Source organism: Trichosurus vulpecula, chromosome 1, assembly GCF_011100635.1.
Source record: "Trichosurus vulpecula isolate mTriVul1 chromosome 1, mTriVul1.pri, whole genome shotgun sequence".
NCBI classification, from domain to species: domain Eukaryota; kingdom Metazoa; phylum Chordata; class Mammalia; order Diprotodontia; family Phalangeridae; genus Trichosurus; species Trichosurus vulpecula.
In genome coordinates, this window is record NC_050573.1 from 165,404,380 (window position 1) to 165,419,484 (window position 15,105).

The following is a 15,105-nucleotide window of genomic DNA, read 5'->3' on the forward strand; positions in this document are numbered from 1 at the left end:
CTGTTTCTTATCTTCCTTTGCCTCATTCTTAAGTGCTCCTGAAATGATCTAGCTTAACTGAGTCTCTCATCAAGTTTTCTATAAACTTGTTTTTAGCACTACCTCTTCTCTGGGTGTTATGGAATGATATATCAGTTTATATCGTAATGTACTTTTGCCTTTAGTTCACATATCTCTCTGCCTAGCAAAGAGATCAAATATTTCTGGTTTCTAAGCCATTGGCCTCATGGTGACAATCACTTTACATCAGTCAGACCTCCATGACATGTGGTGATAGGCCTCACTGAAATCTATTCCTTTATCCAATTCCCAAATGTAAGTATCAATTGATAATTTAAATGTTGTGTTGGAGTTGCTTCAGTTACATATCATTTCCTCTTATTTTGCTTCTTCCAGGTATTGATTTTTTTTAAAATTCTACTTTTCATTTTTGGAATAAAGCAAGCATTTCTATAATATAGTACAATGAAAAAGATGATTGCACATGAAACTGCAAATCTACTATGCACAACTTACTATTCCCATTGATTTTTCCCTTTGCTCTGACAAGTCCATTGTCTGACTGTATACAGATAGTTGATTGAGAAGTTACTCTAAATCAATCACCAGTGATTTCCCATTAGTAAAAATATAGTAAATTTAATTTTTCTAGTTACTTGGTACTCACCAAGTCCATACCCTCCAAACTCTCATTTTTTAAGTATCCATGGTATATAGGAGTGAGGTTTCTTTGTAGTCTATAAACTTTTGGTTTCTTTTATTTCTTAATCTTACACTGTGTTTTCCAGCATATTTTTAATGATTCTGTCCTATAATCTTTTACGTTAGAGTCATCAAGTATTTGTCAATTTAATCTGAGTCTTTGTACAATTTCTCTAGCTCCTTATCTTCAAAAAATCTTGGCAAATAAGCTGCAACTGTTTTCATGGTAGGCTTTTTGCAAGTGTTCATCACAAGCACTGTAATATGATCTATAAAATATTTCTCATTACCTTTGGATGAATCAGAGACAAAGACAACTCTGACAGCTCCTTTATTTACCTCTCTAAAGAGAATCTGTGAGCCATCCTTCCATTCAACTGCAATTTTTGGTTTCTTTTATAGTGAGAAAATTAATCAATCACACTATTCTCCTGGATGCTCTCTCCACTGTAGGTTTTCATGATGCTGCTCACACCTGGTTTTTTCCTTACCTTTCTGATTGCTTTGCTAGTAAGAATGGCCTAGAGGCGATAGATGACTTTGGGTGACATATGGAGCAGACTTCAAAGGAGGAAAAGTTGTCGAGTGATGTCAGCTGTATGGTCTGGAAAGGGCAGTGGGGAACAAAGGGGGTATGCCTATTTCTCCTCTGGTCAGATGTTTGGGGGTTGGGGAGGAAATGAGAGAAGATAGACACATCCAGTGCCAGGAAGGATGGCCAGGGAAGCAGTGTCTTATCTTGAGGAGAGTGAAGGAGGGAAGCAAGAAAAGAACCAGTTTCCTGTGGATGCAAAAAGATGGAAATAAAAGGTGCCTAAGGGAAAGGGCATCGTGTGGTGGAAGGGGGCATGTAGGTCACAGCCATATGACAGAACCCTCAGTCTCTAAGTGTCCCTAGCAATTAGGAAAAAGCAATACAAATGTTAATTCCTAATACAAATGCTTGCCACTAGTGAAAACAATGACAATAGCAGTGATTGGAAGATCAGCACCAAGGCTGGGGTATTTGGTAAAGGGTAGAGTAGGCTTTTTGGAGCAGGGCCAGGCTAAAAACTGTTCAGAGGAATCCATAACCAGATGTGAATTTCAGAATGGGAACAAGATATTGATCAGAACCAGGTGATCGTTAGGTAAAACTTAAGGGATCACACTGTATTGGAGATCAGAGTAGTCACAGGTCTTAAAATCCAAGGAAATCAGCAGGAACCAGGAACCCAGGCAGAGAGATAAGGTTTGAAGGGATTCAGGAATCCAGACAAAAATGATTGGGTACCAACATCCAACAGAATCTTGATACCAGCTTCCTTCCTCAGGCCAGGCTCTGTTCGAGGTGGGCATAAACCTGGCTTCTCTAGGCCAGAGATGTCATACCAGAGACCTGTTGGCCACAAAGGAATGGCAAAACCCCCAAGCTAGGCCAAATGAAAATGTAATTGGGAAATGTTTAACAAAGTAAATAAAAATACAATACAACATAGATAAGTTAACTTGTGGTTGTCTAAGTCAACTAGTGGTAGCAGGGGATTCTTTTCTGTTTGAGTTTGACACCACTGGTATGGACCCTATAGGTGTGAACAAGTAATTGAGAACACCTGGGAGAAGTGAAGAGTAAACTGTTGGCAGCCGAGCTTCTGGCAGGTAGTTTAGGGGGTAGGGAGTGGGGGAGAGGCAGGGTGATGGAGACAAGATTTAAATTGTAGCAAAAGTGAAAGTTTCCACATTCCAGTGGCCATTCCTTGAGCCATTTGGTTTCCTGGGGATTGGGGTGGGGGCAGGGAGATAAAACTTTCACAGCACATTGTTAAAGGGGGTTATAAACAGAACTTCACTTCGAAGCTACAAGATGAAGCAACGGCAGCTGTGTTACTTAAGTGTTATTGTCACTAAAGAAAATTACAGTCATTTCATAATTACGTAGAAATAATCAGCTCCTGTTTTATCCATCATGAGACAGGCAGTACTCAATTTTATAATGACCCCCTCCCTTACAAAACATTCTTATGTTTATTCATTCTTTTGTGTTTATGCATATGTTATATATACATTTACATGCCTTTGGGGAATATACTATCATCTTCTAAAATAATTTAATAAGCCCTCTCAGTCTATAGTGCTGAGTACTGCACCCAGGACATTGAACAGACCTAAGCCACACCTTCAGAGTTTATGATCTAAAATGGATAGCATTTCACAGATGAATGTAAGATATTCTTTATCTTCATGATTAAATCAGGGAAGTTGAAATCTGTTTCATAAACTCTCACTGAATGAACTACATAAATTCTTTACCTTAGCTTTTCGATCTTTAAAATTATCTATCTGGGTACCTCAGTAATGATTTGAAATTTAAGATAAAACATTTAAAAAATTTAAATAGAAATTGCTACGTGAATCCTCATGTATATGCTATTTAACATTACAATTCCTACACCAGCCCTATTGAAAATGTTGACGCATTATCATTCATGTATTTTGTCATATTCAAACACATTTACTAATTCTTCCTCCTTACAAATCTATTCCTCGCTGTTTCCACTTTACTCTTCACTATCTATCTGTTACTCCTTTTTTGACTTATTTTGCAACTCAATACTCTATTCCCTAGACATTCTTTATGTATTAGGTAGTTTTATGCAGGAAGTTATGACAGCATATACATTATATTAGCCTTTTACTAGGTAGCAATACAACAGTTGCCAGAATGGCAAAATCTAGTTCAAAACCAAGTGTTGGAAATACTTATCTGGCCCATGAGCATAAGTGTTGTTTTTCATGGAAATCAGAGAGACTTTCATGGAATTTCCTTAGGGGAAATATACCAAATTATACCAGGGACATCTCCATGATCAACAGAAATGGCCACAATTGAGTGAATCATTAACAATCTGTCTTGTTCATCAAGAAAGTTAAGATAGATACATAGTTGGGCTATGTTATAGCTTATCATGCCAAAGCATGGATGGCAAAAGAGCTATGTTACAGTCCAATAAGGGTAACTGAAACCAGGCTTCAGAGGCAGTCCTCAAAGTTGAACAAAAGCAGAAGGCCCAGAATCTTGGAAGGTAACTTAGAAATCAAGGATCAGGAATCCAGGATAAATGGTTAAGTAAAGTTTCATAAACCCATAAAGGATAATGGTCACCAGTGGTCAGAATCTAGACAAGGAATTTGGGCAAAATTAAGGGACACTAACAGCAAGTAAGAAGATTAGTACCATCAGTCTAGACTCAGTTTTTCTGTTACATTCCTCTCTCTGTTGAAAGGTGGGGCCTTGGATAGTTCTTCTTCAGAGTTCTGTGAGCCTCATCTCATCACAACCTGTCAACCTGTGCTAAAAGACTCTATGAGCCCTAATGAGCCTCAGTAGACAGCAGATGCCCACAGTAGAACCTTACCCACCAAGGAACCTAGAACAGTCAACCATGTCTGGGCCAAGACCCCCAACACTGGGCAGGAACTACAGAACTCTCTTGAAAGAAGTTGAATGACATTCAAGGGTGGTATCATTCAGGTTCTGTGACAGTGTTGGCTCAAAGGTCATCTACAACAGTCACCCAGTCTCAGTGCTCCCACAATGGAAAAACTTAGCAAATGAAAACTTCCAGGAATACAGAAGGATAATCAGAATGTATGGAATCTTAATCTACTCTGTATATAGCTTGCATGTCCCTTGTTCACATATATACATATATATGTATATTTCTCATAATTTCTGGCACATAGTAACCACTTTAGAAATGTGGAAGCCATTCATTAGGTTTTTATAACACCTATAAGCTTATTTTGCTGATAGGTGGCACTGGGAAACGTGTCTGAGTATACAAGGGTAGAGTTTTGTGCTAAAAGATGCTGCATGTGGATGGTCTGCTGGTCCTGAAGCAACCAGCTGACCAATGATGCTGTAAAAGTGGACACAAACTTACCAGCCAAGGTTTCTATACCACATAAGAATTTAAAATTTTGGTAAAGACCTTAATTATCTTTGCGTCAGCCTAGAAACTTTCCTATTCTTCCTCTAAGGAAGATCTTAATCCCAAACTTGCCAAATTGAGTTCACAGATAGATAATAAGTGATCTCTGGCTGGAAAAGGGAGTAAGAGAATGGAAAATGAGGGTTCCTTACAAATTTCTTTGTGTATATCTATATATTATGTATTGCGTAATATATAAAATGTGTCATACATCATGAAGTAATGAATGTAAAATTGCTTTAGAAATGTCAGTTATTATTTGTAGATAAAGCATCAGTTAGTCATTCAGATAACACTAAAATTATGGTGTTTGGTGGAAAGGAAATGCAATCTATATTGCTTATTAAACCATATGTGCTGTTGTTTCTTCCTTCACAATCGTTAATAGTTTAGTACATTAGTATCACTATGCTTATCAAGTATTATTTTGGTAAGGGAAGACTAGGTTTTTTTTTTCCCTTCCCATTTCTGTTCTTTGGAATCTTTAAAATATCTGCAGAAATATTGCCAGGAGAAATGTACATGCCACAATGCCTTAGAACAAAGAACAGATAATGACAATGTAAGAGACTTAAGGCTAGAATTTTATCTTTTAAAATTCCTTTACTGTTATGTAAAGTATTTGTTTTAATGAGCCCTATGATCATGAATGAATGAAGTAAGCAAGCATTTATTAAGGGCTATGTGCAAAGCACTTTGCTAAGCTATGGGAATACAAATAGAAAAGACAATCCTTACTCTTAAGGAGCTCACATCCTAGTGAGGGAGACAACAAAAAAAATGGAAGGTATCAGCTGAAACCCAGTTGGAAAGTCCAGGGGTATGCTGGAGCCAGCTCAAATGGGCTCCCGAATGCTGATTGTTAAATTTTCAGTGTGAGTATTTACACCTCAGAAAGTGACAGTTGCAATAAATCATTTAATTTATTATTTTGTTGATTGTCTGACTCTTTGTGGTCCCATTTGGGATTTGCCTGGCAAAGACAATGGAGTAGTTTGCCATTTCCTTCTCCAGCTCATTTTACAGATGAGGAACCTGAGGCTAACAAAGTTAAGTGACTTGTCCAAGGTCAAACAGCTAGTCTAGAGGTTTGAGGGGCATTGCTGTTCCTAAGGCAAATTTATCATACCATGCTTCACTGCCTACCAGAAAGCACATAGTAAAGATTTTCAGGGGCATTGTGCCCCAGAAATTCTTCTTGTTATCCATTGTGGCATAAGAAACCTTTTGGTCAGTAGAGTACCCTTCTGTGAGTTTTATAATGTACATAATCATTATTATGGTAAATGTACATAATTGGTTATAGATATTAATTATGAATTATCTTTGCAAAATATCAAGGACAGCCCTGAATCTTAGATATTTTCAGAGTTCAACACCATCTAGAGTGGTTGTTTCCAAATTTTTTTGATTATGTATCCTTATTGAAAAATTTTCAGCATGCTACATCAATATATGTATGCTTATTTATAAATTAAATACATGTACTATACTAATGATTATGTACATTATAAAGCTCACCAAAAAGTAGAATTTTAAAAAATTTAAGTTGAATATTAAAAAATTTTTAAATATTCATTAACTATACAAAAACCTTTTTACTCTAAAATATTATTAATGTTATTGAATATGCATTTTTAATCTTGGTTTAACACCTTTTAATACAGTTATTTGAATGTCTGGTTCTGAGTTTAATTTATCTCAATACTTGTTTTTCATATAGCTAAAAAAAAAGATAACTCATGAAATTATGTAGATCCAAATGACCAATCAGCTTTCCTCGCTCTTCAGTGACATTATTGAGTAAATTTCATTTTCTAGTCAATTTCAGTTATCATGCTCTACTTAAAATAGAGCTCTCTGTGATCTCATTAATGTGATATTCTCTCCAAAAATTTGCATGTTGCCACCGTTCCACACCATCCCGTGCCGTGCAGCTCATATCTTGGTCCTCCCATAGATTTGCCACAGAGGGTTCACCCAACTTGCTAAGAGCTTTTCTTCCTTTCTCCTGCGATCTTGAGGATAATGTTGGAACATGCAGATGGTTTATTCCCTTTCTCTCAGTATGTGACTAGCCCGTCCTCTCATAACTTAAGTTTGTTAATTCGCTTCCTGCATATAAATACCTTTTACCCAGAGAAATATATTCTTAATAGAAACTAACTCAAACTATTTAATGGATCTGATAACCTCAAGGAAAACTTCTGCAGAATAACAGAGTACGTAATTGCACTAAATAGTTTTCGTTATAGTATAACCTACTATATCCAAAGTTGCCAAAGGCTTCCTTAATTTTAATACTTTTTGCTGAAGTCTAGAACACTGGAACTATAACAGAACTGCTTTATTGGCAAAGCTGCTCCTGACTGACTTACTCAATTGTCCAGTTCAACACCCCTTGTACTGGGAATGTCCTTTTGGATGGTTTGGGGGAAAAGAGCCAGCCAGGAACTTGTTTACTAGCCAAGGATAGTTATAAGGCAGTAATGGTTGAATATCCAGAACAACGTAGCTCTCCATCTCCTTTGAACCCTGAAATGAGCCTCTCAGACTAGAAAACAAGCAGAAAATCTAATACATGCCAAGTGGTCACCATGTCACGATCAGTCCATAGTTGGGACTATTAGAAGCGGCATCCCAGAGTAAGAAATTCTCTTGCTCTGACCTGCCATGTCCACAAGGTTCATCCTTTCATTTTCTGGCAGGTACTCTTTCTACCCATTATTCTTTGAATCCATGCCTTACATATGATAGGGATTTATTTGAAATGAAGCTAGGGTGGTGACTGGGACCAGGAAAAGTGACTACTTCTCACTGATTCCAGACCATCCTGAGAGGTCTGCAGAAGGCCAATACCTAAAACAATGGAACCATTAAAATCCTAAATGTAACCGTTCCAGGTAAGATGTCATTTTATAAAAATAGAAGCTTCTACCACCTCAAGAAAAATTTAAAAGTGAAAGCTGTTGCAAACAGAGAAAAGGTTGCCATTATTTGTATATATCCATGTATGAATATTTGAGCAGGTAGGTGGTGCAATGGATAGAGTGCCCAGGCCTGGAGTCAGGAAGACCCAAGTTCAAATCTGGCCTCAGACATTTACTAGCTGTGTGACCCTGGGCAAGTCAATTAACTCTGTTTACCTTAATTTCCTCATCTGTAAAATGAGCTAGAGAAGGAAATGGCAAACCACTCCTGTGTCTCTGCCAAAAAAAAGACCAAATGGGATCATGAAGAGTTGGCCATGACTAAAATGACTGAACAAACAAATGTATGAATATATAGGGTATCCAAAAGTTCCATTTTAGCTTATTAAAGCTTACGTGAGGGGCAGCTGGGTGGTGCAGTGAGTAGAGCACCGGCCCTGGAGTCAGGAGGACCTGAGTTCAAATCCGGCCTCAGACACTTGACACATTTACTAGCTGTGTGACCTTGGGCAAGTCACTTAGCTCCAATTGCCTTGGCTTCCCCCCTCCAAAAAAAAAAGCATATGTGAGAGTGAGTGTGAGTGTGTGTGTGTGTGTGTGTAATTCACCTCAGATTCAATTAAATATTTATTTAGTAATTACTACATGAAGCATCATGGTATAGTAGAGAGTTGGTCTTGAAGGCAGGATGAGCAAGGCTCCAATCCCACTAAGGCAAACAAGACGCTTGACCTCTCAGTGCATGAAGCAACTCTCTAAGACAGGTTCTTAACCTGGGATCAGGAGAATATGTGAACTTGGATTGGAAAATTATACCTGTACAATTGGTTTCCTTTATACTCCTATGATTTTACTTTTTGCATTTATAAATATTGCTCTGTGGAGGGATCCTCAGGATTCACCAGACTTTCAAAGGGATCAATGAGACAGAAAAGGTTAAAAACCCCCACTCTGAGACCCTTGGCTGCAGGAAGGACGTTGGCCTGCTTTGACAGAGGGAGTTCCTCTCCTGGAGCTTCCTATACCATTGAAATCACATGGAAGATAATGTGTTAGACCAAGCACAAAACTATCAATTAGATTTAAATTATTCTGGAAACTTCCTCACCCTCCCTGAAATAGGTACCATCTGCATCGACTATCCTCAGAATTATACAGCACAGAAGCACCAACCTTCAAAAACGGGAATCAAATGTAGTTAAACATAACCTTGATTAACAAATCTTGTTATTCATGGATGACAGCTCAGTTAATAAGTGTTTTTGGCTTGGATGCTGAACTGGAGGTTAATGGAGAAGTGGAAGCAATTGTAGACTTGAGAATTTGGAGGCAAACACACTCCACAACCCAAAAGGCATGCACAGAATCAGGAGCAGTTAGTTGGCTGTAGCAATACAATTCAAGTGTTCTCCTTCACTAGTGAAGAGTTACTATGAAAGAACATTAGCTTAGATGAAAATTGTTTCATATCTATCCATTCTGCTCACTGCCTATCTTTATCATTTAGAAGACTGACTATTCATTATGAAAAAGTTACTTTTCAGTATCAATAATAAAAAAGGCAAAAATAGTCTGTTAACCATCATAATTTAGGCTTCTAGAACAAACGTAAGTTTAATATATTTGAACTCAATCATTTTTCATCCAATAAATATTTTTCTGTCTGTTAGTATTCAACTGTAAAGTGTATGGAATCCCAATGGGACTTGAACATTGTGAGCCTTAAGAATGATGGTATTTAAAAGGTGTTCTATACATTTGTTATTAAAGGACATTCTATTATATTGAAGAACCTGAAGCTCTATTGCATTCCTCAAGGGCTTTTCTCCTCCTTGGTGGTTGATACAAGATAAATGTTTTTTGACTTGAACTTATAATCAAAATCAAGAATGAAAATAAGTAGATGGCTAAAGGAGCTGAATTATTATATGCAGTAATCTCTAAATGGGTTATATAAATACTAGAACTACAGGGAGTTTAAACCTCATCCTATTCCTTCTCATTGTTTGGGGGTGGGACTGTGTGGGAGGGAGAGATTTCTACAGTGTGACTACAAAATAGTTCTGATACCCAAAAGCCAAAGCAAGGCGGTGATTTTATGGCAGATTGTGGCCTAGCTATGTCATGGGTCGTGTGGTTCAGCATGTGAACAGGAAGGTGAGAATTGGTGAACTTTTGCCTCAGTTGTGCCGTCCATCAGAGAACAAATGGACCAAAACAACTTGTGCAGCTGTATACGGAGGTGAATGGATGAATACCTCTCACACAGAGGCTTTTGTCTCCCGGACATGATCTAGCGTTATGATGGGATGCACTAGGCCTCAGCTTTGTAGCAAATTACTAACCCATTATCACACTAGAACACAAGATCGTTTATCTTCTAATTCAGAGTGTCACCTGTTCTTCATTTACCAGTCAATAACCATTAATTATGCTCAATGGTAATTTAAACAAAGTTTTTCCCCTATGTGAAAACCAGCAAACCATTCAGTAATGACAAATAAATCTGGAGTTGTATATCCCTCTCTCTTTCTTGTTCCCAGCCTGAAGTCTGGTACAATATGAACTTTAAAGGAAATGCCTAGAAATTGATAGGTCAAAGGCCTTAAATAGTCTGATGGAAAAATAAAGATTCTTGGCACTTACCGTAGTGAAAGTGAGACCCTTCTACAAAGATACATTTCTGTCTGGCCGACAAAAGCAGTACCAGTGGAAAGTGTGTGCCTGGCATTTAAAGCCCTGTAACTTTTGGCTTGATTTTATCTAATTGCAAAATTAGTAACAAACATTATTTACAAGAACAAATGTTATTTTTCCTCCCTTTTTTAGTAGATCTTTGTTTTCTTTCGTGTAACTGTTTACATGACTTCTTTTGCTACTTGGTTTCATATCATTCTAACATTATGAAGTATTTGAAAAGAAAAGAAAAAGCAAACCAAGTGATCCATAAAACTTTATTTGAATTTCTTTTAATTGCAGTTTCTTTCAATTACAATAATTACAAATTGAAGAATAGTGGCTTTTCAATTAGAACTGTCCTATTTCATCTGATGCTACAGAAATATGTCAATATAAATTTTGTTCCAAATCATAATTTATTATTTTCTTACCACTTTTGACAGTCTTTAATGAATTAAACATTTTAAATGTCAGAGAACTGGTTTGGGGTTTGAGTTGGGGGGAGGGGGTTGGTAGTCAGGTAAAGCCAATTGGGTAGAGAAAATCTGGCCCAACATAACCAGTGATCTTCACATTTCTCCACAGCCACAAGCTGCACCCATCTTCCCAATATTCTATATGGTCAAAAGGTACTGGATGAGAGGAGGTAGTTAGATCTGTTCAAATGTGAATGTACTACCACTTTTCACAACAAGAGATATGGCTCAAGGTTCATGTTCCAACAGCACTAGGTTGTTTTGGAATATCATTTTAGAATAAAGAGAGCACTTTTTTGAGGTGTTACTGTTTCTTCTTCTACTTTCTTCTTTCTCCTTTCTCCCTTATTCTTCCTCCTCCTCTTCTTCTTCTTCTTCTTCTTCTTCTTCTTCTTCTTCTTCTTTTTCTTCTTCTTCTTCTTCTCCTTCTTCTCCTCCTTCTCTTTCTCCTTCTCTTTCTCCTTCTTCTTCTTCTTGTCATTCAGTCATTTCCAACTCTTTGTGACCCTATGAACCATAGCCTACCAGGTCCTCCTATCATCTCAAAGTCTGTCCAAGTTCATGTTCATTGTTTCCATCTATCTATCTGTTCTATCTATCCATCTCATCCTCCACTGCCTCTTTTACTTTTACCTTCAATCTTTCCCAACAGCATGGTCTTTGCCAACAAGTCCCATCTTGTTATGTAGCAAAATATTTTCTTATTTTCTTTTATACTCATGTGATGATACAAATCATGAGTCAGTCTATGTTCCAGTTCCCTATCTATGAAACTAGAATAACAATGCCTGCTACTCCTGGGTGGCCCAAAAGAATATTTAGGGCATGAACATTAAGTGTAATGGTCAGACCAGAAGGTTACTGCTTTTGGCCAAAAGCCATTGCAACATTTGGAGAGTCAATAGTTAATACAATGTGACCTTTAAACTTAAGATGTTTAAGAAAAGTTTGAACTAGGTGATTCCTGAAGTCCCTTCCTTGTCTTTATTGTGAAGTCATTCACTTAGTGCAGATAGCATAAAGAAATTCTTAGAATGACTTTGGCTATGTGACCTGAATCTCATCCACTTGTGTGATTTTATTGTTTAAAAAGATAGCCCTTGCCCTCATGGAGTAGACATTCTGCTATAAGTATATGTGTACAAAGCTGAGTATGATACAAGGTAGGATATTTTGGTAGCAAAAGAGAGATCTAAGCAACGTGCTCTAGGAATTTAGGGTTAGGGGGAGATTACTTTTACCTGGAAGCATATGAGAAGTTTTTGCACAGTTGGTAGTATATAAGCTTCATCTTGAGGAAACATCCTCATCATCTTCATCATAGCTAGCATGTATATTTTACCTACTAAATGCCAGGAACTGCATTAAATGCTTTACCAATAATACCTCTTTTTTTCCCCTCAAACAACACTGAGAGGTAAAAGCTATTATTCTCCTCATTTTATAGTTGAGGAAACTGAGACAAACACAGGTTAAGCGACTTGCCCAAGGTTACACAGCTCATAAGCATATGAGGATTTTGAGTCTATTGTAAGTGGATCACCTATAAATTCATCTCTTTATTATAGAAGTTGGCATGGGATTCTCTCTGTTGAATTTCTTTGTGCCAACCAAAGATCTCCCTGTCTCTCTCTCTCTCTCTCTCTCTCTCTCTCTCTCTCTCTCTCTCTCTCTCTCTCTCTTTCTCTCTCTCTCTCTCTCTCTCCATATCTATATATATGTGCATGTATGTAATTGTTTTATTTACTTAAGCTCTTTATTACTAGTTATGCCATCATTCTAATTTTTAAAAAAAGTAAAGGGAGTTTGTGATGTGAATCATTCTCCGTGACCTCTTGATTCATAATAAAATTTGAAAAGTTCTAAGATGATATGAATGAAGGCATCTTTTCCCAAGCTAACAATATGTTATCAGTCATCCAGGTATCATTATGTAACTGATGAGAACACTAATCCTTAAGAAGGAAAAATAAAATTGTTTCCATTGTCCAATCATGTTAAATCCCCAAGCTGAAAATAATGTCAAGGGCGTATGTAATATGGCCCAGTGACCTGTCTTCTGTGTTTTTCTAAAATCTTCCACAAATGAAAGATGCAAAAACAAAATGTCACAAAAGACTTTAAAATACCATACTTCTTTGAAAATATGTTTGGTTTTATTTTTCCTTGAAACTGACAGAACCTGACAAACCTAACACTTGGAGTTAAAAGAAATTAAAATGTTCAAGTGGCATGTCCAAGGAGAAACTGAACCTTCTCAAAGCTTTTGACGAACTCTGATTTGTAGAATATTCACTAGTAGCTAGATACCTATTAACATTGTTAAAGATTTTTTTTTGTTTTGGGGGATTTTTGTTTTGTTTTCTTTTACTATGTGAAAAAAGTTGGATAGTTGAGTTATTCAAAATATCTGTTGATGGATAGTGGCGTTATGAGTGTGAAGAAGATTTGGTTGGGTCTCTTTGTTGTTTCTTATCATTGTTAGTCATTGAAGATTCTCTACTTTTCTTCCTTTACTTTTTATCAGCTCATAGATAATTACAAATGTACTCCACTCACAAATTAAAAGAAATAGAGTTTTATTCAAAGAAATAGAAAAACTTATTTCTCAATGCAACACAAATATGAAAACCATTAGAGTCAATAGGATGGTTTGATAACAGAAGGATTAGAAGTCTGTATGCTGTAGAAATTACTATTTTAGTTGAGCATCCCAATTTAGAACTGGCTCTGACTTTGGCTACTAGTTTGTCTCTTATAATGTCCACTCACATATTTGTTTTTTGAAACTTCATTTCTTTTTAAAGGAAGAAGATGGAAAGCCTTTTTTGTGTGTTGTGGAATGTTAACTTTAATTTTAGATATGTGGTCATGCAAGAAGAGTACCTGACTTTGAATGCTATCTTATGAAAATATTTAACCATACTAGATATGACTTTTACTTTTTTCTGTGAATATCAGACATTTCATTTTTAGAAAACTCAGCAGCACAGTTTATTATACAATTCTGGTTTCCTTGCATTACAAAATCCTTCAGTGCTTGGTTCCTGGGACTTAAAATTAATCATTTCACTGCTAAAAATAATTTCCTCCTCTAAGGGCTAACGCTCTAACTCCAAATTATTTTTTCCCTGTCTTCTAGCTATGAAACAAAAGGAAAATTCGGTAAAGCCTTTCAACTACTGTTTCTTCAGTGTGATATAGTTGAAGTAATTCCCCTCAGAGCTGTGCACTAAACCAGTTACCACCCTATACAGAAACCATGACCCTTCTCCTTATTGTCTAAAACCATGTTTGGTTATCTATACATAAGAAATGTGGTCCTACAATATTATATATGATAGAAGCCACCTAATGAAATTCTCAGCCTAGATTTATTTTTCTTTCTTTAGGCTATGTGGCTAATGTTGCAGACTGATGAGCCAGAAGACTTTGTCATTGCTACTGGGGAAGTCCACAGTGTCCGTGAATTTGTGGAGAAATCATTTTTTTACATTGGGAAAACTATCGTGTAAGTTTGCCTGGTTTGGGAGTGGATTTCTGACCACTTGTCAATCATTTGTGTTTGTGTATAGATTTGCCCCTGTGGAACAATCCCTTACCTCTCATAGCATAGCAAGACAGGCATGCTCAGTATTAAACACAGACTTGGCCCTGCCACAGTGAGCTTCAGAATCCAAAGATACCAAATCACTAAGCTTGAGCCTTTCCAGCCAGGATGTTTTTTGCCCCTGCTTGTGAAGCTCTGAGAAGAAGAACATGAGAGCCTTTCACAAAGTTTGAGGTCAGGTTTTAATTGGAGCATTAAAAATATTTGGCAGAATCCCTCATCACAGGAGGGAAATGCTTTCACAAAGGTAGGGGGTAGCCTTAAAATTAATCCCCATGAAATTTGGCAAGTCACTTTTATCCTAGATGCTATTCAGTTTTCATTTCACTTGTCATTTTTCTTCTCTGCAGCCCCAAGAATTAAACACCTCTTTTAAGATTAATTTAGCATTCCACACAGAATGTTTTAGTAAAGAACATTTTTTTTAAAAAAATACACCTCTTTCTTGCCTCCAAAATGGCCTTTGGGCCCATAAGATAGCGTTCATTACACTGGCCATTCCAGCCCACCATAGGAGACTGAACAAAAACTAATCATTCTTATTTAGTTAGTAAAATCTATCTAAATTTTACCTGTGTAACAAATTCCATTGAAATCAGTTAAAAATGACTGAAGGTGTCTCCTTTTGAAAATTCCTTATTATTTTCATTAATATGGCAGAAGGAATGACAAATCAAACTTAAAGTGCATGTTGGTGACTTTGTTCTGGTCCAGAAGTGTGATTTCATCAGTGTGGT

General features: G+C 36.9%; 1 protein-coding gene across 2 annotated transcripts in view; it reads left to right on the plus strand.

The window, feature by feature from the left end:
- GMDS (GDP-mannose 4,6-dehydratase) overlaps window positions 1–15,105 on the plus strand; it is a 782,760-nt gene that overhangs the window by 622,708 nt on the left and 144,947 nt on the right. For both annotated transcript variants that reach the window (XM_036765676.1, XM_036765686.1), the window contains exon 8: window positions 14,151–14,269. In XM_036765676.1, the coding sequence (XP_036621571.1) occupies window positions 14,151–14,269 (119 nt within the window). The remainder of the gene's footprint in view (window positions 1–14,150; window positions 14,270–15,105) is intronic.